At 37.9% G+C, this 25,427-nt stretch overlaps 1 protein-coding gene across 1 annotated transcript; it reads left to right on the top strand.

Annotated features, from left to right (window-relative positions):
• The first annotated feature begins 540 nt into the window (after positions 1-540).
• On the top strand, positions 541-24,168 carry LOC107719646 (fibroblast growth factor 22-like). The gene is made up of 3 exons (XM_016527131.1): positions 541-1,098; positions 21,720-21,823; positions 23,974-24,168. The coding sequence occupies exons 1-3, from the start codon at positions 762-764 to the stop codon at positions 24,166-24,168; spliced, it is 636 nt and encodes a 211-aa protein (XP_016382617.1). The 5' UTR covers positions 541-761.
• Positions 24,169-25,427: the final 1,259 nt, after the last annotated feature.

Below are 25,427 nucleotides of genomic sequence, written 5' to 3'. Positions count from 1 at the left end.
CAATATTGAGAGTGACATTCACTTAAAGTGATTATGAATAATCCAGGCCCCACCCATCTCCTCTCAGTCACCCAGATGCAAGCCCTGCCCTGAACAAAATGCAGGAAAGGACTAAGCCACCCCACCAAAGAGCAGGCAGACAGCAAGGCACAGAGAGTGAGAGAGAGAAAGACACCCATTTACAGCTTTACTGCCTTATTCAGTCCGTCAGACTTGCTCTCACTGCCACCTTTATCTTATCCTCTCCCTCTCTTTCTCTCTGTAGTCTTTTTGAATCTTTCTCTCTCACAGACACACACACACACACACACACACACACACATTGAAATACACTCATTCAACTCAGCTCATTCACAGGCACGGGTCAGGCAGCCTCACATTTCACCTTGCTCTGCCCCTGACTGAGAGGAGAGAGCCCTGCAAGGTGCAGCCATCACACAGGACACAGGCTCCCTTAACTCTGTCAGGTTGGACTGAGGGACCTGGATGCTCCTGGACAATCTAACAAGATCAAGACATTTCTTTGGGATGGAATTTCAAAGTTCTCATTCATCATTCTGAAGAGCAAGACCAACAGACAGCTGGTTACAAGACCAAAGAGAAACACTTGAGTTTGAAATTGGTCACTTTCTTTTTCAAGGATTTTTTTACCCTCTCTTCCCATGTTCCTGCTTACGGTTCTGCGTGAGGCAGAGTGCCCAGCGAAGACCCTCATCATGCCGACTACTTGTGCAAGGTGCACCTTGGGAGTCTGACCCATCATGTGCAAATGGACACCTACTACCGCTGGTCTCCACTCCGACCTCACCTTCGCTGGCTCAGCCCTCCCTTCTTATCCTTTTTCTTTGCTATGCCTGTCCCTGCTCTTTCTAGCTTGCTCTGCTCTTGGAGGTTGCTCACCTACACTGGGCCATGACCCCCTTCATGCGCTGGCACAGGGCACAAACTGCTCGTGGACTCTGGAGCGGCACACGCGCAGCTACAACCACCTCGAGGGTGACGTCCGTCTTCGGCGCCTCTATTCCGCCAACAAGTTCTTTCTCTGCATCGACAAGACGGGCAAGGTGGATGGCACACGTCGGAAGAATTACCCTGACAGTGAGTAGACGCCCAGTGTTTGTCTCCATTCATGTGTTCCTGCAGAAAGGGAGTGGGGCTCATTTGGTCTTTATGATCTTCCATCGACTCTCTTATCACTTGTGGTTTATGGCTCTTTTATTCCTCTGCTCGTAGGGTCAGACTTTTTATTATGAGTATGTGCAAAGGTTTTGCTAGGTAGGATTTGTAATACGCAAAACTTTTCATTGGAAAGTGTAGGTCCTTCACTGTTATACTGGCTCACAAAATACTACAATTTGAAATATGGTAGTCTGTCTCAGCCCCAGAGACAAAAAAACTTTGTATGCAACTTTATATCTCCTAATTGCGACTTCATATCTCACAATGTGTCTATTTCTTGTTACTTGTGTCTTCTTGTTATTGTGACTTTATGTCCTAATTTGTCTTATTTTTTATGTATATCTATTGCCCATTTAATTTTTTACTCAGAGGTGGAAACTGGCTTCTATATTGTAATACGTTTGAGCAGGAGGATTTAACTTAAAACTGAAAAGCAAATCCTTCAGTTTTAAACAGAAAATGTAAACACAACTGTAAATTTAACTGGCAGTTAAGTAGAGTGTCAAATTCTCATGCAAGTTCAACATGAATTCAACATAAATGTTTTGTTGTAGAATCTTAAAATGTACACTGTACACCGTCAAAAAAATTATACCATTAGGTACAGTATAATGATTCTGAATAATATAACTGGTTCATTACCCTAAAAGGGATGATGACTTTGTACTCCTAAAAGGTGTAAATTAGTACCTTAGAGCATTAAATGTACTCCTAAGGTTCTACTATAAATAATTTAGGAATATATATAAGGTACAAAGATGTCCCTTTAAGGGTAGTGCCCCAGTGGCGAGCTGTTGTACCCCTTAAAGGCACAATATGTGATTATTTGTTTATTTTGAATACGCGCCCTCCAGCGGCGAAAATTACATATTGTGCCTTTAAGGTATAACTTTTGCACATTTTTTTCTAGGAATGTATTGTATATACTTTTACACTTTAATATTTTAGCCCTGCTGAAAATTGTGGAAGTTAGCATTTCATTTTGATATAGCAGGTGCAGTTGGTCTTTAGAAACCCTACAGTGATAAATAAACCAGATGTTCCTTAAAAATCGCTTCTCTCCTACCTCCCAGTTTGATTCCATTATCTTTACACTTTTCCAACTGGAGTTTTACTCTATGTTATCCTGTGTCAGGGTTCAGCAGCAGCCTTCCATTAGTTTGAATTTGGGATTTAACTGGTCTGGGTCATGGAGATCACAGTGGGTTGACCCTGGCTGTTGTGTAAGTGTGTGTTGTTGCAAAAGCGAGTGAGTCAGACTTTTTTTCCAGGCAAGTTGCTTTAACTGCTCTGCCACTGTGCAGATCTTAACTGTTGCATGACATTTGTTTAAAATTTTCTGCTCTCCACGGTTGTATCAGATTAGCTTAGATGCTTGTGCTTGGTACAGCTGGGTGAAATTGTACAGCCCTCAGAAGCAATTTGCTTGCACATTTACTTACCATCCTCTCATTTCCTGTCCCTGAATTAAGGTCCTTTTTAGCAAACAGGGTCCCCTTTACAGAAAGGTATCATGCATGTACTAGTCTTGCAGAATTTCTCAATATTGCATTTCCTTGCCTTCTCTTTTCTTTCAGGGTTCACATTAGTAGAGGAAATTTTAGATTTTCATAAAAAGGGCTGTGAAATACAGGTTTCATGACTCCGTTCAGCAAATTCAGAATCAGAACTGTTCTTTGCATTGATTTTGTTAGTGTTGCTTTGCTGCTGTCCATCTTGTCCTCTGCATAGACCTCAGCGTCCGTCAACACTGCTGCGTTGCCCAAACATCCCCGCACTGACTCTCCCTCTCACTTTTTCCAACTCCCGCCCCCAAACTCTCAGGTGCAAAAACAGTTGGAATTAGTCAACGGGCCCTTGGATAATTGAGGTAGGAAAATATTGTATCAATCCCAGTGAACTGAAGAATGGAACAGCTGAGAGAAGAGGCTTCGATGCAAAGGACTGAAAGAGAGATTGAGAGGTAAAAGGATGTAGGGGATATTATTGCATTTGTGCAAGTGCTTTTGCATTGAGCAATACAAATTTCTGGTACTTTTGATGGCACTACAAAAGCGGACACAGTCCCAATCCCTTCACCAGCAACTATTCTGCTGTTGCATAAGCGTGACGCTGAAGGAAACAGACAAGAAAAAAAAATCTATTAAAGTCAATTTCATGGTTTCACTAGCCTCTCAAAAAAAATTGGTTAGTGGCAAATCATCTACATAAACATTTACAATTTATATCTTGCTTGAATCTCCCATGAATGGAGATTTGCTTTTCACACATAATGGTTTCAGCATCTACCAGCAAAGACAAGCTAACCAACCAAACTTTGTGGAGACCCATGTGAGAACCAAACCTTGTGAGATCCACCTGCTATCAATATATGCCTTCAATTTAACATCAAAACTAATTTTGATAAAGTGACGCTGTCCATGAAATGAATGTTAGTTTTCTTCAGATATGTTTTTTTCTAACAAGTAACAAATATAGTAATGTAGTCTACAAGAAAAACTAGTAGTTTAACAAATTTTCTCTGAAATGCATGGACAAGAATCTATGAGTAGAAAGAAAAATGGAAATGTCAGACTTCGAAGGTAAATGTAACTAACCATTTACCACCACTTGATGGGTGGTGAGTGAGAAACTAAATAAATCTTAACCCACTGTTTTTGTCTATTCTTGTCTTTGCCAAGGTTGTTTTCTTTTACACTTTTCACATTGCAGGTATTTCTAAAATATTGCTGGCTGACAAAACCAGCTTAGCTCTTTTTTCCCCTTAACATTTGGCTTTAAAAAGAACACTGTTGAATTCTAGGGCGTATGTGGTTCAGGACATCAAATGCTTGACTTGAGTCCAGGCAACAACACCGCGCTTAAGGAAATAAAGTCATGCAACAGGCATAATCAGAAAAGTCACTTTTGCTAAAATATGGCCATTTTGCAGTTTGCCAGGCCTTTTCCTCCATCTCCCATTTTCTCTCGCTCTCCTTCTTCCATTTCAGCTGTATTTACAAGAGTTGTGTCATGTTTACCAAGTTTCCCCTCACTTTTCTGCATCTTGCTATAGATGTTACCGTTTTCCCTTGCCGTGATTTCATAGGTGTGTTGAGCTTGGACCTAAGTCACGGGAAGAAAATCATCCACCCGTTCTGAATATATTGTGGAATTATTTAAAACATATTTAAAAAAGAGAGACTGTCAGTTCATAGATGCCAAGAGGCCACAGAAGAGAGATTGTGCACTACTGAATGTTGGCACATAAACCTCTGTAGAATCATGGGAGGTGAGAATAAATTCACAATGTAATTTTTATCATTGTATCAGGTCTGCATATGTGTTATATGAGAATTTGGAAGAATTACAGACAGCTGAATTTAGAAAATGGATCAACAGTTCTCCAGAAGTATCCAAATGATATGAAACAGTAAAGTACTTGAGTTCCTCAAAAAAATGGGTTAAAGAGTGAGAGAAGGCATGTACTCTACTAAAGACCTTTTATAAGTGTATAGCGTTGAAGCTCCTGGTCTGTGACAGTTTAAGTGGTAAGGGCACATGGGTGCTAGGTGATTCCAGACGCTTCTGGAAAGTCTGGGAATGTTGCTTACATTTAGCCTGTGGGGGCCTCTTGGACATATTGGTGCCAGGAAAAAAAGAAAATCCTACAAATCCTGCCTTTTTAATCCTTCCGATGGACAGTGGTTCAGAGTATAGTGAGAAAATGCTCTAAATCCCTCTCTTGCCAGGTGTTTTTGGCCCTGGGACGATGAAAAAACAAACAAACTGACACACACTCTGAGTGTCACAATATGCTAGAGCACGGGCACGAAGAAACGAGGAGACGTGGAGATTTCACAAAAACAGGAGTCTTTAATAATCCAACAGGGAGTCAAAGAGCACAAGGAAGACGTTTACAACAAGTAGACCCGACAAAACCAAACTGAAGAGACTGGGTCTTATAAACACACGGCACTCAGGGGAACACAGGTGCATGGAATCATAAAGTAATCAAACTAAACAAGAACAGGAAAAAGACCATAAAAGGAAACACAGGAAGAGCTACGGAGGCAAAACGGGTCCAAAATCTGACATTCGCCCCCTCCCGGAAGGTGTGTCCTTGCACCGTAAATACAACCGAGGGAGGGATGGGTGGGAACTTGGGAGGAGGCTCAGGAGGAGGACGGACACCTGGGAGGGGGCCGGCAGACAGAGTCCATGGGGGTGATGAAGGAGAGAGGAGCCAGGGAGGAGACAGGAGAGGCTTGGAGCAGGATGAGCCAAGCTGGACCCAGGCCACAGCCATTACGATGACCCACAGTGGAACGGGAGCCCCCTCAGGGCTGGACGGGACCAGCGGGGACAAAGGAGAGAGGAGAGGGGCAAGTCGACCTCCAGATCTGTTTCCCAGTCAATCAGGTCCCCTTCTAAGTCCAGCAGTCCCAGATGTATAATTAGCTCACCCTCAGCCGCGGTGCAGTGGGCGGATCTCCACTCCGCGCTCTCACCGTCTACGGCTTGCTTCCTCGCTCGTTTACAACAAGTAGACCCGACAAAACCAAACTGAACAGACTGGGGCTTATAAACACAGGGCAATCAGGGGAACACAGGTGCATGGAATCATAAAGGAAAAAGACCATAAAAGGAGACACAGGAAGAACTACGGAGGCAAAACGGGTCCAAAAGTCTGACACTGAGAGTTGCAGAGCTAAAATGCCCTAATTTTTCTAACCTATTCTCTTTTCAAAGGCCAGTTTTGATGTCATGAATGGATGAAAAGATGTGTCGCAATTAGTAGTGTGCAGCTAGGTGCAAAGAAGAGCTAAGTAACTACTTTAAAAGCCTTTGCCAACTGATTGAAGACGTATTGCAAGCGTTAATCCCACTACAACCAAAACACACCTAACTCTTTTAGCAAATCAGGTAGGCCTGGCAAACATTACTTAAAGGCTTATAATGTTCTTGGTAGTCATCAAGTACATTTGCATGCACAGTTTAGATGGGGTAATATTTACCATTGTTCACTGAATTTTTGCTGGGCAAATCCAGTAATTTCAAAGGGAATCCATGCAATCAGGAATTTTGTATGAGAGTGAAAGATTTCTTCATCTATCTGTCTAAGTATACATGACACAATGTGTATTCAAATATTTAAGGATTAAATACCTCCTTCTTTTCATGCGCACCACTCCAAGGTCACCTGTAGTCCAATTAATGTTTATACAGTCTAGACGAAGATGAGCTTCGCATTATCTAGGTCTATTAGCACAACTTTGCAAAATCCAACTGCCATTATTTCTTTTACATTGAAACACCTGTGTGACATTTTAAAATGTCAAATTATTTATTTTGCCTGACTGAAATCAAACTTTTAAAGAGCATGTAAACGTACTTGAGTCACACAGAATGTCAGTTTGAATCTAGTGATCTCTGATGAGATCAGAAAAATGGCCAACGATAACAACATAAAACTGTGCCTAGTCTTGCGATGACACAACTAATGCAAAATATATTTACATTTAAAGGTTGAGCACTCTATATACCCAGTGGTGCAATTACTGACAGGCAGTCTCACGGTTCAGAAGGTACTGCTTAGATTCTCTCATCTTCGCTAGCCATACGATAATGTTTGCAGAAAATTGACCCGAGGCCATTTTTTCCTGAATAAGAAGTCATTAGCACTGTTATTATTATTATTATAACTTTTTGTGAGGGATGTAAAACAAGTATTAATTAGATCAGTTGGGAACCCACAGCTTGGCTAACTCATGCAGTACCATATGCTGACTAGCATCTGCCAAAGCCAACACAGTCCACCTCGCGAAATTAAACAGACAGACAGACTTGGTCTCATTGTGACTGGGTTCAGGCACTAGGCAGCGGTGAATTAAAACACCCTCTTGGGATTGTAGTCGCTCTGAATTGACCTTTTGATTAAAGCTGTTCACCTTCAAGCATATGTTAACTCAGACAGTGTATCTTGGAGACTCTGAGCAACTACTGTGGGATTCCCCTGCATGCATTAATCACAATTTGAGATTTACAAATTCTTAATCTGTCACATTATATTGCGGTAACATTAATGTCTAAAACTGCATTTTGGGTTAAATATCAGAAGTCGAAGTGCAGGCTTATTAAGCTGATTTCTCTTAGTCTGAAATGATACACAGGAATACTGGCTTCTGCTATATGTCTCCCACTGGGTTTCCTTGCAGGTTCATTGTATTTATAAGTGGTTCGCCTAATGTTTTCTTGACCTAAATTGATGCTTTTTATCATTTGTCTATTTATAATGATACATCAATAATTCAAAGTGAACAGGATAGTCCCTTGTTACAAGCTCAAGTTTCTAATCAGACCTAAAATCTTAGGAAACTCCTTAAAAATATATTATGATAAGAATGTGATACACCCAGTACATGTCTTTACACTCTTATACAGCTGACTTGTAAAAAAACAGCAATAAAATGAGGCTGAGTCACCAAAATAGGCCCATAGGATTCCTATGGCTACCACTTAAAGATTTTTATCACATACTTTCTAACATAGATATTTCAATTCATTTATTATTGTGCTTCGCAGGTAGTAATGTGTCAACAGATTTTGAAGCTTTTGATTTATAAAACCCATGATATAAAATTAAATTTTAATATCATTTAATATGTTTAAGTTTGTGATTGTCACACAGTATCTGTCTTCCATTTGAAAGGCTGTTGCACAATATGCAACTGGCATAATCATAGTTGTAAAACAACTTATGTATTTAAAACAACATGACAACAAGCAACAATATAAAACAGTGTAAAGCAAACAGCCATATCACCATAGTGGCACAGTTTACTCTCGCTACTGTACCAGTATATTGCTACCGTTCAAAAGTTTGAGATTAGTAAAAAATATTTTTTGAAAGGAATTGTGAAAAAAAAAAACTTTTATTCAGCAAGGATGCATTAAATTGATTAAAAGTGACAATAAATACATTTATAATGTTTCAAAAGATTTCTATTTCAAATAAACTTTATATTTATCAAATATTCCTGAAAAAGTATCACAGTTACCACAACAATATTAAGCAGCACAACAGTTTTCCACATTGATAATAATAAGAAATGTTTCCCAAGCACCAAATCAACATATTAGAATGATTTCTGAAACTTTACTGTCACAGGAATAAATTAAATTTTATACAAGTATATTCAAGGAGAAAACAGTTATTTTAAATTTAAAATATATTTCACAATATAAGAGACTTCTTTCAAAAACATTATGAAAATCTTACCAACCCTAAACTTTTGCACGGTAGTAGTAATACAATAAGACTTACCAACTTTTTTCAGAACCAGATGATTCAGAAACTCTTTCAATAACTTATCAGAAGTCTTGTTTGCACAAAATCAGACATAGGACAACAGCAAAAGGCGCGCCACTGTGAAGGCCAACTATATGTGCTGAATGGTTCAACAGCTTTATCTCGCCAAAGATATAAAGTAATTATGATGTGCTGAAATGAACTGTCCTAAAATGACATGTTGAGGGCATTATCACTTGAGTCCATTCAGCACAATGAGTCATAAGCACACATAGAAATTGCCCAACTGAATGCATGTGTTTGTTCACTTAGACAGTTGTTGATGGTTACTACTGACAAGTTATATAGCCTCAATGATTTGATTTGGCTATTAAAACTTGAATCAGTTTTCAGCAGTGATTGAAGTGATAATAATGATTAATGATTTGCTGCACCTCACAATTGGCTCATTGCTGGTTCTACATTCCACCAACCTTTTGGCAAGCAGACTACATCTGAAACCACTATGCTACTGTCATCGTTAAGAAGCTGTCAAGATTGATACATTATCTCAGTTTCCTGATTCATTTTTCTTTTTGTCTTGCCCTATCACCAAAACTGTGATTTAGAAACAGTTAACTTTAAAAGAACTGCAAATTTTCCCACACACTTTTCAATATCTTTTTAGTTTCCTGTGTGGCCAATTAGCTGAAACAACATTTTCAGGATGTATGTTGTCTGTCAATTTTGTGATCCTTCATCTGCAAGTTTACACATAGCAGAGCACACTGTATGTTTATGTATTTATTTTTCTTTATGCATGCCTAATCATAGCCAGACCTCATTTTATGAAAAGGATCTGTACAATAACGCTTTCCTGATTTCTGTCTGACCTAAATGTTATTGCAACCAACTAAATACAGTGCAACCTGTGTAGTCCGATTCATGAACAAATTACTCTTCTTAGTTCCTTATGTGTTTTTGATTCACTAAAGAGTTGATCAGGGGTGCATTTCCCAAAAGCATGGTTAGCTAACTATGGTCGCAAGATTCATTGAGCTCTATTGGTAACGACAGAACTTGCGACCATAGTTGCTTTTGGGAAACGCACCCCAGATCAGTTACTGAATCAGTATTTGACTCACTTACTGAACTGCAAGTTACTGTATAATGGGCTTTAGTAATTTCAGTATTGAATCGAAGCAAGTTTCATTACCTTCATATACAGTATAAAGGTAGTGTGATCCAGCAATGGAGGAGCCAACTGTGAGGTGAAATCATTATCACTTCAATCACTGCTGAAAACGGATTCAAGTTTTAATAGCCAAATTAAATATATATCTATAATGTCTACATTTCATTGCAGTACACTGAAAAAAAACATTGGTGTAGAAACAATTTATGGCATGTGCAAATAAATGATGCTATTGCTTTTCTTAGCACCAACTTTGATTTTCTAAGCCTTTTTAAATGATCTTAACCAACTGGTATCAAAGTCATTTTTTATGGATGTATGAAGTCAATTTCTCTCAAGTTCACACGGATGTCCTAGCACAAAAAATACCAGTGTAGTTCATTATATTAACATTAAAAATATTCCACAAATTTTGATGACCAGAAAAACTTTTTGTCTGAATTTTGAACAATACATTTACATTTTATATTTTCATTTGTGATTTTTTTTTAAATTCATTTATTAATTTTTTGATATTTTGTTATATATAGAACTTAACACAGCCTGATGCCCAGTCTGAAGCTCTTTGGAACATGGGGAGATGTCTTAACTCTGTGTTGCTGATTTCAGTTGCACAGTTTCAGGTTAGCTCCGATCAGAAAGTTCCAGACCAAGGATGAGTGGACTTGGGCCAAAAATCCCCCATGGAGGATAGTGTTAAGGTCAAGGCCTTTCTCACTAGCTGAGTGATTTGACAGATCTGACAAGAAGCTGATGGCCCCTTTGTGCTGCCTGTCAGCTTCCAGTTCACTCCATCTCATTTCAGTGCTCTGAAACACAGTGCGAGCTCCAGCCATGGAAATCGTCCTGCTTCAGATTGACCAAGTGAAACTCCTTGGGCCAGCCAGATTAACTAAACAGGGCAAATTAGCATGAAACCACAATCCCATAAAAGTACAGATGGGAGTGGAAAGTGGAAAATGCGCAAATTAAAGAACACGTATGCAGACAGTGCATTGCTATAATGACCAATGCAATCTACCAAGAGCAGTGCAAATTAGCATAGGGTCGCAAACAAGCAGAGACGACAAAACACAGGAGCAAAATGGGTTAAGACATGTATTTTGGGATGTTAATGCCACAAATATCAGTAAACTGACTACTGCAAACCATTTCATTTAAATACTCTCCTCCCATAAAAAAGAGGGTTGCGTTAGTGCAAATCTGGCCCTTTTTCTAGGCTTGGTTGGCCATGTTTCAAGTACTACCTTCTCTTCTGCTGTCACCGAAGCACAACCTTTGTAACTCCATTGCTATATTTAGGTTAGGTACTTTGTCTAATGAGAGTAAAAGGGGTGATGTAATTGATTTGTGTGCTAGATTATGGTAATTGTTATGTGTGACAGCAAGTATTAAGCCCTGTGGACTCACACAGGTTCTGGAGAAGTTCAACCGCAGCTTTGTTTGAATGAACCCTGCATGTTTTTTCAACGATGAAGTATTATGCTCTCGTCCCCAAGCCTGTTTTTAGTCAGGACGACTGCATCTGCATTTTGGCAGGCGGACGGTTCTCCTCTCATGCAACTTGGTGCAATTAACCACATTTCAACAATGACCTCAGCCTTAATCCTGGGCCTTTTGATAGCGCTGGGTGCAGAAAACAACAGAAGCCTTGAGTCACAAAATAGCCCTTGAATCTGCTTGTAACTATCCGTAGAGGCCATTGATGGCTACCCGCTTGCTGGCAAAGGAAGTGATGCGTGATTTGGAGGCATTGCTGCACACTCTCTCCTTGATTAAAGAAAAGCCCATTTATGGGGGTCTGCTTTCTTTCTGTGCCACCTTTGTGCCTTTTAGTACCTCATAAGACCAGACACACCAGACCATGTCTTCGTTAACCTTTTGCGCCTTCACAGTCCTCACGACAGAGGCACCACTTACGCTCCGGCATGCTAAAACTCTTAGTGGGTGGGTGATTGTCTGCTAGTCTTTCCAATGAGGAAAAATGCTAGCAAGGGAACCATCCTGAGGGTTCAGTTTCACATGCGAAAGAAGCCAGATATGTACTATTCAGGCTTTAGGAGCAATAGAAATCAGCCTTGTTGAAGGTCTGGCCACTAGTTTGCGACCACCAGTGCAGTTACAGCAACCTTACAAGATAAATTTACTTGAGAAGGAACACTGCATAATATGTTAATACATTTTCAGAGAATGTATCTTTAATATGAGTCTATTTTATCTTATTGCACTGGTGAATTTATTCTACTTGTTTTAAGTATAAACCAGCTAAAAACAAGTGAAATTTACCAGTGCAGTAAGACAAAATACACTTTAAGAAAACAAGTTTAAAGGCCTCTTCACACTAAGATGAATGTTCAGTGCAAAAATTTGACGCGATAAACATTTTAATTTAAACGAACTTAAGTTAATAAGTCTGCTCAGACCAACACAAACATTTGCAAGGTGTTTTAATCTCTTCCATAGCATTGCGAAATCGGTCAACCAATAAGATGTGCTCAAAAATTGGAATGGTTGTTTGAAAATATCTAAATATTGTTTCTTTTCTGTGACATGCGGGTATCAGAAACGGAAAGTTGCACAGTGCTTTGTGTACTGGGGTAACCAGAGTATTTCAGATTTTTTAGTTAAAAAAAAAAACATTTTTGATTGTTGGCCATCTAATTATTGGCTTATCTGTATTAGTCAGAACCTGTAATATTGGTGCAACTAGTGCCTCCAATAATACAGACTTTAAAAATAAAATGAAGATATCAACAGCTACTGTACCTTTACATATTTTTTCTTACAAAAACACCTTAAAAAAGAAATAAACCCCCAAGTGCATTAAATCTGTATTTTGGATCCTCTTTGTACCTCTTTTGTTACAGCTGTATTGGTATAAGTATATACTGTATATATTGGTACAAGTACCAACTTCACAGCTAAGTTTGTGGTGAGCAGATTAAATTAATTGCCGTACTTGAAGTGTCTCAGTTTACCCTTTGTGGGCCATACAGGCAATACATCGGACATTCTGGGATCTTGTTTTAGGGGTTGATTATGTAATTTGGCCTCTAACCCTGGATCCATTGACTCTGGAAGTGGGCTCCTTATCTGGGACAGTAATTGACTAATGAAAGACTTCCTCTGCCTTGTGAGAATCTCTTATCGCAGAACCAAAAGCAAGGTCTCATTTCTTAATCTCGATAGCAGTGTTTTAAATACATTTATACCATACACACATAACAATTAGCTAGTTCGTCTCTGGCAGATCAGTCATTTGAATTCAATGAATATATGTATACAGACTTAGTCATTCGTGCAACAGTAAAATATTGAACGTGTAAAATAAAGCCATGCAATTTCACTGCAAATCCAAGATTAACGTGCACCAAAGTGCTCAGTATTTTAACAGTTTTATGTGTCTTTCAACTTTTCAGTCAAAAACTTCAAACATTTCCAAACATAAAACCCTTCTACAGCACCAGGAGAACCGGTCAGTGACAGAAAGAGCCATCTGTAAATGTAGACAAGGCAGACGAAATGACAGAAAGAGACTTGGGGCCCTGGCTAAGTCTTTCTTTGTCCCCATCTGACCCCTACTCTCCTTCCTGGCCTCTGTGCCTCTCACCTAGGCCGTCTCTCTGTGTGCAGGGGGTAATGGGATACCCGTCACTGGCTCCAATGGCCTTTGAAGGACCTGGCTAATCCCCAGAGCTTGCATTCAGTGAGCCATAAAAGCGAAACGAGGCCAAGGGCAGGCCCCTGAAACTGTAACAGCTCTGAATTGTGTGAGAGGGAACATCACCCAAGTGTGCAACCCTGGCAAATGAGTGTAATAATGGACTATCAAATGAGTTCAAGTGCATTGATGGTTGTGGTTCAAATTTGCACAACCTCACTTGCTGGCACAATAGCATCTGAACGGCTTCTGTGTTGGTGCCACCAAGGGATGTACATTATATCAGTACCATAACGGTTATCGGCCGATATTAGAGATTTTTTTTATCACTATTGGTCGATATTGGATATTTAATTGTGCATAATTATAATATCTATTTTATATATTTGGATGACATTTGCTATCATCTAATGTTCACTTACAAACAATAATAATTTACTAACAGTTAAATGTAATCTTTAGCAAATCTCACAATGAATATCCATTCTATATTTATATTTTTCAAACTGCATAATTTCCATATTATATATTGTAGCATTAAATTGTTGATTTTAGTATTTACTAATTAAAACAATATATTATAGAATATTAATTGGGGCAACAAAGTGATTATTAACCATAACATGAAAATAATTGTCGGCTTATCTGTAATAGTTAAAACTTGTAATATCGGTGCATCCCTAGTGCCTCCAATAATGTGAAAAGAAGATAGCAACAACTACGGTACATTTACACCATTTTTCTAAGCAAAACAACTTAGAAAAAGATATAATCCTCCGAGTGCATTTAATCTGTATTTTGCATTCTCTGTGTTGGTATAACTGTATTGGTAGTACAGTATAAGTATATATATATATATATATATATATGTGTATTGGTATAAGTATTAACTTCAGGGCTAAGTGTTCTGCTAGGAGCATTTGGGGTAAAATTCTGCAGATCAATTTCCTTATTAAGGATAAATGTCGTTTTCCAACCATGACCCTCTGGTGCATAGAATAGAATATTGTTTTTATTCTTTCATTCAGTCCAGCTTGAGTGAATATGACATGCTCTTTATTATACTGGAGCCCATTGAAACACATGGCGAGAAGTAAAGGGCAAGCCTGAAACAGATGTCTCACATTACAGCCAATGGACATTTATGAGAATGGACAGTAAATGCTTGGCAGAGTTGTTTAACTTCAAAGTGTGTGACACCGTCAAAAATCATTTTTTTATTATTATTTTTTTTTAAACACAGTGCAGATTTCATCACCTTTTTTATGAACTATAGCAGTTCCTACATGCTTTTGTTCATGCTGTCTGAAATGTCAATATTACAGTCCATATAATAACTCACTAAAGACGTGCATGTTTACTATGTATTATATAACAATATTTTAAACTTTTAATTGATCTGGATCACTAATATTGGTTATATACTGATAGTTAATTTTTAAAAACGCTAATATTTAGCAATTTAATAACGCTGTTAAATTTAATCTTTTGCAAATATCAAAATGAACATTAATTTTTATAATTATTTAATTATTTGTGATGCCAAAATACACTTGTAGCATTTTAAATTATAAATTTTTTTGTTTGTTTTATTTAAAATGTATTTAGACTAAATAGTATAAATGTTAATATTGGCTATTTTTTGCTTAATTATTGGCTTATTTTATTGAAAACTTCTTAAGGAAGTCTAATTATCTTTGAAAAAGGTGTTTATAACTTGGTGGTTCTCTGTTCTTGTGTAGCAACTGCAGCAAGGCCACAGCGCATCTTGTTCAGGCTTATTATTGCTGAAAAATCTATTTAACGACCAATTTAATTGTGAAAAAGAGCATGTTTACCTCACACGCAGGCCTCTGGTGCAATGGATAGCAGACTAATAGGATGAGAAAGACTGATGTTATCAAAGCCAGCGTAGTTTAACACACACCACCCCACCCCCTGGAGATGGCAAGAATGTGGGAACGAAGAGAGAAATCAGGCCAGGCAAAGAATCGCCTCCGCCACGTCCTTTCTTTGCACTCTCGTTGTTTCTTTCATCCCTTTCTTTTTACTACTTTCGCAGTCCGGACGGACCCAAATGCAAGTGAGTACATCTGAACAAACCATTGTCCTGCTTCTAAATGGCAAAGAGCAGTGTATTTTTCATTTTATTTTATGTGCTGTTTGCGTTTCTTCTGCCCCCTAAAACATTATTTTATTTTATTTTTATACACTCCAGGCAAGACATTTCAAACAATTTTGATATTCTGTAACTAATAACAGGACATTCAGTCATTTTTAAGAGTGACTAAAATGTCCAAACCATTTATTTTAGGTTCCACCATATATATTTTACATATTACAACCAAGGGGGCCATATGTGTCTCAAAATAACTAGTTTGGTTGAACTTAAAAGTGCTTGTGAATTAATCAGCACTGTGTAACATTTAGTTTCATACTGAAAATCAGTTGACATGCAGATGGACCCAATTTAGTGCCGAAAAGTCAAGAAATATCTAGCTTTTTCCCACACATTCAAGGAGCATTGGAAACTGGTATAATAAACAGCTTAGCTGTACACATTTATTACATCAATAACAACCATAAGTTACGTTTATGGCTTTGTAGGGTGTCATGGGATCTAAAAAGGACATGAGAATCATTACTATAGGCTGAAAAGCCTAGACAGACTTACGTAATTTGAATAACATACAGTAATACGAAGTCAAGGTGGAAAGCTGCACAAAATTTTGGAGCATAGACAAGTTATATTAGTATAGTAGGACAGAACCACTGAGGCTACAAGGTCATTTTCACAATCCAACCTTAGTGTATATGTGCAGTGTTTAGGTATAGGTGGAGAGTTTTACAATTTAGAAGAGGTATATGTGGGTAGAGAAGACGTGTCATAGTTTGTAGCCTTTGAAGACTTCATATAGTTATGATGCATGTCCAGAAACTCATGCTGGAACTCCTCAGCTGCTCTTTTTCAGGATCATTCAGCTGTTAATTAGCTCATAAATTTAACAACACAGCATAAGCCATTCATGCATACAAGTAAAGTTGTTTGACCACACCTATGGTCAATGTAGAGCTGCATCTCAGGAGAATTTGTAAAATGGTATTTTTTGCCATAAACATTAATTTTCGGATTAAATCCATTATGAAATTACCTGACCCCAACAGAACACGGAAAACTTTTTTTGACTTGCATCCAAAGAGGACCCCAAATCAGTTGTAGAACAGACAATTAAACCATTATGAAATGGCAGAGGTTCTTCCTTTAGGCTGAGGCTAATTTCACTTTTGGTGTGAAAGGGCCTTTACAGTTGCCAAAAATATAACTTTTGGGCTTTTCGTTATTAAAAAGAAATAAGCAAGCCCAGCTCAGGTAACAAAAAGTAATGCAAAAGTAATGTAATGCATTACTTTCCATAAAAAGTAACTAAGTAATGTAATTAGTTACTTTTTTATGGAGTAATGCAATATTGTAATGCATTATTTTTAAAAGTAACTTTCCTCAACACTAACCATCAGATGATAACCTCTTTCCCCAGGGCACCAGCATTAGGTGATAATTCGATTTTGAGGGTAACGCGGTCCAAAAGTAGGGCAGAGCGGTTTCCCGCACACTTGAAACTCAAGCTGTTTAAAGCAGCAGTGACTGGGGTGGGCTCACGGCCTGAACACTCATCCCACACACATAGGCCTCGAGTTCATTCAGCTCAAGGGCACCTAGGAGGAGGCTGATCTGATCAAAGGTGCTGGTCACGGCCATTAGGCGCAGCAATAAGGACCCAGCATGAAAAGGTTGTGATCTGAAAAGGGTTAGGAAAGAAAAGGAGAAAAAACAACATCAGGACCCTCTAAAGGAAGAAAGCAAACTGTGAAAAAATTGAAAAGGTACGTCAATCAACTACAAGCACCCAGTTGGACACAAGAGATTCCCAGGCTTTCACCCGAAGGGGCGACAGGCCAGAGAGGGCTGCTGGAGGGGGCAACCTGGGAAATTAAAGACCCTCTTTAAAAAGCATGTAAGGGAGGGGGTTCGCCGGAGAAACTTAGCTCCATCTTTCACCCTGTCGACCCCCTCCTTCTCTTTTAATTGATGTGGGTGGAACTTTGCTCTGTGTGACAAAAGCCGGGTCATTAATGAGACCTTGTCAGCTTCCAAATCTCAGGTAGGTAACAAAGGCCTATTGGGAGCAAAGGCCCAGTTGAAGGAAACATAATTTTAGGAACCTCCTGACCTCCGCCCTGGCTTTCCTTATTACCAGCATCCATATCCCGCGTTCTCAAGCAACTCCTCCTTCTGCTCCTCTCACCCGACAATAATTCTGACAAAGGAAACGCTTTGAGAGCTCCTTCCTGCTTTTTTTTTTCTTAAATTATTTTCTTTCAATGTCAAAAAAGGCCTGAATGATCTGAAGATGGGCTCACTTCCAGAAAGTAAAGGGTGGGAGATTAAGGCAAAAGTGAAAGAGTAAAAAGACTGTGCAAAGGGCTTTCAGAAGTTACATGTGAGATGGGAAGAATGCGTAGTCTACACTTGACTAAGTCTGTAGAAATGAGGATTTTGCTTGTAATAGTTTAAGCAGCTTCTTGCAAGCTCCGGCCAAAACATGTCAAAGGTCAAGAGAGTCTGCCGAAGATGAGATGAAAACAAACTCAATGCAGTTTCTCTGAAATTATTCTCACCTGCCAAACCCATTGGTAATTTTTAGGAATCTTGCCTAATTCATTCATTAACTCCTGTTCTGTGCTAAAAATCCTTTACCTAATTTGTTGCTCCTGGTCAAAAACGGCCTTAGATTTGGAGTGGGGAAAAAAGCATTATTTGTACATAATTTTGGCAATGTTCACTCAAAAACTGAGGTCAGATTGACAAGGACTACAATCAGCCAGTTCTAAAAAGAAATGCTTGTGCTAATTGAATGAAAACAAGTTGATTGAAATAATTAATACAATATTTAGAAGTAGTATAGCATAAGGAGAGATTAACACATTTTTTTTTTTGTAGACATCACAAATGTTTCATGGTGTGGACAAAAGTCCTAAAAAAGTATTAAAATTATCCTTTTTTTCCCACAAGTTGTCATGCCCTGTGTGAGCAACGTTTTAGTCCAATGCGATAACATAAACTAGCATTTTTGGGGAAAAGAAAATCTTCTCAGAATTAAAATGACTGGTACACAACATGATGGTTAATATTTAGAAAATACTACCGACAAAAAGCATAATGGTGTATATTCTAAATGGTGTATCCATTCACATTACTCCGCTGTACTGTAGGTCTCAGTTAGTTGTAAGCTGTATGTGTTGAATGAATCACTACAAAGAACCATCTCATTTGAGCCATTCTGTCGTGATTCGGACTAAAATGGTTGTGTTGTGAAGATTAGCCTCTGAAGTATTTTACTGCCTTCAAAGATTAATAAAGGTCCAACTGGCCTTTATAGGTGTTTGGTCATGCGTCAAGAACATGAATAATTTCACCTAGACAAATCTGCACCAACTACCCTTTGGATTTTCTCAACTCTGGTTCAGCTGAGTTCAAATAATGGTACAGAAAGTAACATTTATATGAAAATTATGGGAGAATGGGATTTTTAAAATTTTTTTTAAGAAAGGTTTTAGCGCATTAAATAAAGCACTAAAACCAGTTCTTTATTCAGGAGGTCTGCCTGATTTTCAGAGCTGAATTGGACTTGACTCACACCTTTGAGCAGCTAATAATGAAAATTAGAAGTCACAGCACTTACTTCAAACACCGGTGTTTTTCATTTGACTGGACCCTTCCTCATAAACTCAATGTGAGCTCCAATCATCTGGGAGACTGGATGGATGTCTTATAAGCTGTTTGCACGCGTCCGTCACCAATGCTACCATGTTTGTAAACACGGCAAGTAACTAACACATTGGCCTTCAAAGACAGACATTATAGAATGAGGTTGCAGCTGTATACCTGAGTCATCTATCAGCACGTCTGGACATCCACATATGGACATTACTTAATTTACTTATGTACTGTTACAAGAAAAAGATTTCATGTCACATTCTGTTGCCTGTGAGCTGTAACTAACCTATTATTGCTTCCTTTATTTTAATTTTTAAACTTCAATATATTATTTATTATTTTTTAGGCTTTTTTTATTTTTCTTGCATTTTCTAGGTTGTAATATGTTTAAATTACATTTATGCATTTGATGGATGCTGTTTGATTAAAGGTTGTGTTGTTTAAATACTTTGCAAGTCGATTTGGATAAAAGCATCTGTCAAATGCATAAATGTAATGTAAATGTAAATACAACCTAGAAAATGCAAGAACATTTTTAAAAAACCTAATTTAAATAAATAAAATTACAATAAAATGAGTATTTCAAGAATGGAATGGCAAGCATTGGAGGACTGTTGTTTGCTTTTTGCTTTTAGAGTTTACCACAAAAATACATATGAACAATAATGAATGATAGACGTTTGTTATATAGTGACATTAAATTGCTGCAGTATCTTCTGTTTTTATTGGTGTCAGTGATTTAATTTCCAAACCCACTGGAAATAGCTTACATCCAAGGATGTTATTCTATCGCTACATTTTCTACTCCGTTTTCCAAGTCTTTCTGATAGAACACAGTATTTTGTATCATAATAGAACATTTTTAATTCAACAAGTACATTCATCCCAGGAAGTGTCACAAAGTTGCAGACGATAATTAGTCTATGAGTTTAAACTGGAAGGAATGACTGTTGAGAAATAGCTACACCTGCTCAAACCTGACAGCGAGGGTTTACTCAGTCACAGCTGAAAAGCTTTAACCAGAATCCCAAACCCAAGTTTTTCGGTCTGCCACCTGCAACACATGTGTTCAACAGATCTGCCTTCCTGTGTTTTTTTGTGTTCATTTCCCAACTGGCGCTAGGTCAACATCTCATTCAGCACCTCGACGTGTTAGTGTTTACAGTCCTTGTCCAAAGCCAACAGCTGATTTGTCTGCACCGTTTCCCCTTGCAGTATTATAGTGAGGCACCCAGCTGACACCAAATGGTTTGCAGCCTTTTGTCTTTTTTTCCTTTTAAAGCTGCTTTTTATGAGCCTTAAAGGCTCATGGATACTCTCAACAGATAACACCAGACATTATGAAGTTTGTGATCTAATGGATTTGCACAGATTGCCAGGACAATCTCACGCCATCTCCAAAACAATCTGCCCTATTGTCATGACAATGGGCCAGCCTCCATTTTAGTGCAAAAACAGCATTAGAAGAACCTAGCATGATGGACATCCACCCATAATCAATCTGAAACCAAATTGCCAGATGATAAAAAAAAAAGCTTTAGATAGAGTCGAATAGGTGAAATGCATTTTTGACTTTTGACTATTGATTTCATTGCTTGAGGCAGAGCAGTGGAAGGAAAAAAACATAAAATTGCATTATTATAATTTTTTTTTTTGAAGGTTTAACTTTTTAACATAAAACTCACATTTTTAGAATGCAGTATCATGTGTGAGACGCTAAAAAAAGTGACGTGAGCGGAACAGTCAAACACATCCATCTAGCGCATATTTGGAAGAGCACAACGGAAAAGCAGCTCAGTGTAATGCAAAAATTTGTTCCCTGTAAATGGCCCCTTAAACTCTTTCTCAAACATTTTTATTTACATTAACAGGGCTATTTTTTCCTGTAGGCAACACAGTTTCACAACAATTTGTAACCATTTTAATTTGTTGCAAATTCGTATAAATTACACATACGCAAATCCGTTGACATACACCCAACTGAGGGGTAAGTTTTGGGGTGGGTTAGGGATAAAGTTTAATACATATTTTTTCATGCAAATTGTACATTTTCTCATGAATTACATCATACAAATGTGTATGAAATTCCACACTCGTAATATATCTGTTTTCTCAAGAGATTGGGTTGAAAATGTCATTCTTGTGCGCAACCAACAGAAAACAAGATCACCACTGATTCATGCATTGATCACCATTAAAGCCAGATTTTTATTTTGGCCAGTACACCTAGAATCAGTTTGTCAGTAAATAAAATATGATGTCAACAAAATAAGTAATGCATTACTTTACTTGCGACTTGTATTCGTAACTTTAAAGTTTTATCCCCAACACTGGCCATAATATCAATCTAGCATGTTGTAGTTTTCTACATTTGCGTTAATTATGCCATAAGTGCCACATGAGTTCCAAAGAAAACCATGTCTGGAAATCTAGGTTGTTCTTGGTGGATTCACAAAGAGCATCATTCAAACTGGCCTATTGTAGTGTGTCCTGTTTTTTCTTGTCCTGGGAGAAAAAAAAAAAACATCCCTTGAGCATATGGATGCCTGGTTTTCTAATCAGCAATGATAGAGTGGCTTTTGATGGAGAAACTCGCCCTTTCTAAACCAGACTTCTGTTCCTTTTTTCCCCTCCTCAGGTCTGATGGAAATCCGATCTGTCAGTGTGGGAGTTGTCGCCATCAAATCTGTCAGCACTGGCCTGTACCTAGCTATGTCCAAAAAGGGAACGCTCTTCGGATCGGTAGGTACATTGCAATGTTTCAGCATCTTTTAGTATTAACATTTTGCAAATTACAGAAACAAAAATGTGCAAAAGCGGGTCATCCAGTGTATATCCTAGAACTAACATTACGTCTTTTACCGGAATGTCCAAATCTTTGGTCGCTTACTGTTTTTGTGAAATTAGTGCGTGCCACCAGACAGTTGTTTGTGGCTTGTTTAATGAAGACGCCCCATTGCATGGTGCACTTTAACTGCTCTCTGAGAAATCTCACCCTGGCAATCTGTCACCCAGCCATGATTAGATGGCTTACAGATGGCTATATCTGTCCCCTGATCCCCAGAGTAAACATGACAAACCTTGGGAATCACTCGAGGCCTAAGCACCCTTCTTTTCTTACTCTTTTGAATGATTATTAGTCACATTCACTCATTCTGCAATGATCTTATCGGACTGTAGGCTAAAGTTGCCTTGACCAGTACTCTTAAGTGTTGTTGTTATCATCTTTTTTGTCCCTTTTCAAGTAAATAGCTCTATCCAGTTGTGGCAGAGTGGCAGAGCTCTCTTGGCTTCGTCAGGCAGCTTTTTGAGCCCATGCGAGACAGTGATGGTTGATTTACAATGACAGGCTGGTTGAGATAAATACAAATGCGTAATGGGTATACAATGGGATGTTTGGAACATAACTCACTCCCAGATTTCTGAAGCTGTTTTTCACCACATGGTTCAGTGAGCTTGGTAAGACAATATGGTTTAATATGCTAAACACTAAAAGGAAATCACATACTCAGGACTTGGTGATCCAAATGTAATTATTTAAAGCTGCAGTCCGTAACTTTTTTTGGTTAAAAATGATCCGAAATCAATATTTGAGCAAGTACATAACCAGCCAGTGTTCTAAACTATGGCCTTACTTTAGCCCGATTCACAACTATTAAATTATATTCCAGTTTTAAATGTGCTTCTGATTACAGATAGCCTGGGATTACACAAGATTTGTATTTTAAAGACAACCAGTTCGAAGGGAGCATAATTTGCTTTTTGGGTTAAAATAATTTCTTAATATGAAATTCGAGTGGAATGACAATTAGAGATCAGAGTGTACAGAAATTGAAATCTACTTGCTTATACACACTATATTCACATAGTCACGTAATGCTGATGTTAACATTAACAATTTGAGAATAGAGTATAACAGTAGTAATGCTTTTTTCCTCAGTTGGTCAGAACAAACGTGGCAGACTTGTTACTTACTTGTTCAGATGACAATATACGGTGAAAATGCTTATTTGAGTCATATATTCCAAGATGTAGGCTAGAATCTGTGAGTGCAAAGTACAATATCCACACCGTTGCGGTCACTGACTGCCACACATACTCCTCAAAACATTAGATTCATCCGCGCTGGAGCCATGCCGCCGCACAACCCACGCAAGGAAGATAATTCCGCACACAACTGCAGTTGCAGGTTTTCAAACAGAGATGACGACAAAGAGGCAAAACCTACGGATTGCAGCTTTAAGAAAATGGCCATTGAATGGCCCCTTATAATATGAATATTGTGGCCTTAATGCTCAAAATCTGCTTTTAAAAAAATAAATTTCAGTCGTCTCGTGTAGCCAGACTTTTGACTTTCGGAAATAAACTTTTTAGCTTATCCTGGCAAAGAACCTTATAGTGAAATATATATCTATATTTTTTTTAAATTTCAAAATATCTAAAAAAATAAAATAAAAAGGCCAATATATATATATATATATAGTTAATATAGATGTTAAAACCAATTTTTTTTAAAGTATTTATTTAAATATATATTTCAATCTAAACATATTTATATTGTCCAATATTAGATTTTTGGTAAAAACCAATGTAATTGATATTAAACAGACTCTTGATGTTGCCATCATGATGAATATGTTTTTGAATTTCGTAAGCAATAATATAGACAACTAAAATGTTATTTTCATTAATGAATTCAGATGCCATTTTAGTTATCTAGATTAAAACTGAATTTATATGAATTTGACAATGAAATTGGCTAAAATTCAAGAATGTTTTTATAAGTGTATAAAAAAGAACACTGCAAGTACTAAACTACTGTAAATGTTTTGATGTTGTCAACAACACAGTTGGAGTAACTCAAACTGCACTCTTCATTTGACTCGTTGCAGGTCAGATACAGCCCCAGTTGCAAGTTCAAAGAGCGCATAGAAGAGAACGGCTATAACACCTACGCCTCGCTGCGCTGGAAGCACAGGGGCAGGCAGATGTTCGTGTCGCTGAACGGCCGAGGGAAACCCCGCAGAGGTCACAAAGCTAGACGGAGACACCCATCTACTCATTTCCTCCCTATGCTGGCCACATAGCTGGACTCTTCCTCATGAGCAATGCTATGCCATCTGCATTTGATGGGGACTTATTAAATGCTATTAAGTTTTGGTTTGTCTGTTTTTTCCTGAGTACTGCCCCACAGTACATTAACTTATTACTCTGTCTTCTGGCTCAGCTTAAGGCCCAGTTCAGTTTACAGTTTAAAGCAAGGCTGTTTATATGATGTATATACAGGTTACATATTAATGTTATTGTTGAGTTAACTAGGCATTTACTGCATCTATCTGTTCTCTTATTATGGCATATTTCTGAGTGACATCACCAACCCAGTCTCATTGTAAAAAAACGTACCTGTACATAGAACTCACTGCAGTTTGCAGTCTGCTTGCGTCACAAAACCAGCTCTGCAAACTACCGTTCAAAAATTTGGTATTAGTATTTTTTTATTTTATTTAAAAGAAATTAATACTTTTATTCAGCAAGGACACATTAAATTGATCAAAAGTGACAGTAAAGACATTTAAAAGGTTAGAAAAGATATCCATTTCAAATGAATGCTATTCTTTTCAACTTTTTATTCATCAAAGAATCCTGAAAAAAATATATAATGGTTTCCTCAAAAATATTTTTTTAGCGCCACTCACCTGACATTTAATTTCTTTAGCACCATTTCACTTGGGAACCACAGTGATACGCAGAAAAAGCAACGTAATCTCATTTTGAAAAACTGCCACCACTGCCACTTTCTATTTTTTCTTCATGAGACTGGGCTGGATATTACGGCTGTTGACTGGTAATTTTTCAAAAGCAACTACTGGAAGTGGTTGTTTGAAAATTAAAAAAAAAACATCCAAAACAATCTGTTGCATCTTGAAACACAAACTTGGCAGCTACAGTATCAGTATGAAAGCCATTTTCAGTACAGAAAAAAATGCAACTTTAAACATTTCTTGTAATTGGAATGATGCATCAACAAGAAACTGACATATTACCCTGCCAACATGAACTGTAAAGACCAATAACGCACAAAATAGGAACATACAACATCACAGATAGACAAAAGGTCAGAGATATGCAAATAGATGAAGTACTCTTTAAGTACAAGTAAGTAGCATAACTGACTTCCTGTAACGCTCTGAAAAGGTGTTTTATACCCATGTGTTCTTACTGTCACATTAACATGTTTTCTTTTCACAACTTGTCGCAAAATAGAACTTTTAATATATTTCAACTTTTGAACTCCACTGTTCATTTGTGATGTTATTGTCTATGTTTTGTCCTCCGCAACCACAGT

Source organism: Sinocyclocheilus rhinocerous, unplaced genomic scaffold, assembly GCF_001515625.1.
Source record: "Sinocyclocheilus rhinocerous isolate Xijiao unplaced genomic scaffold, SAMN03320098_v1.1 scaffold1294, whole genome shotgun sequence".
In the NCBI taxonomy this organism is placed as follows: domain Eukaryota; kingdom Metazoa; phylum Chordata; class Actinopteri; order Cypriniformes; family Cyprinidae; genus Sinocyclocheilus; species Sinocyclocheilus rhinocerous.
The sequence above is the reverse complement of the archived record's forward strand: the minus strand, read 5'-3'. Positions and strand labels throughout refer to the sequence as shown.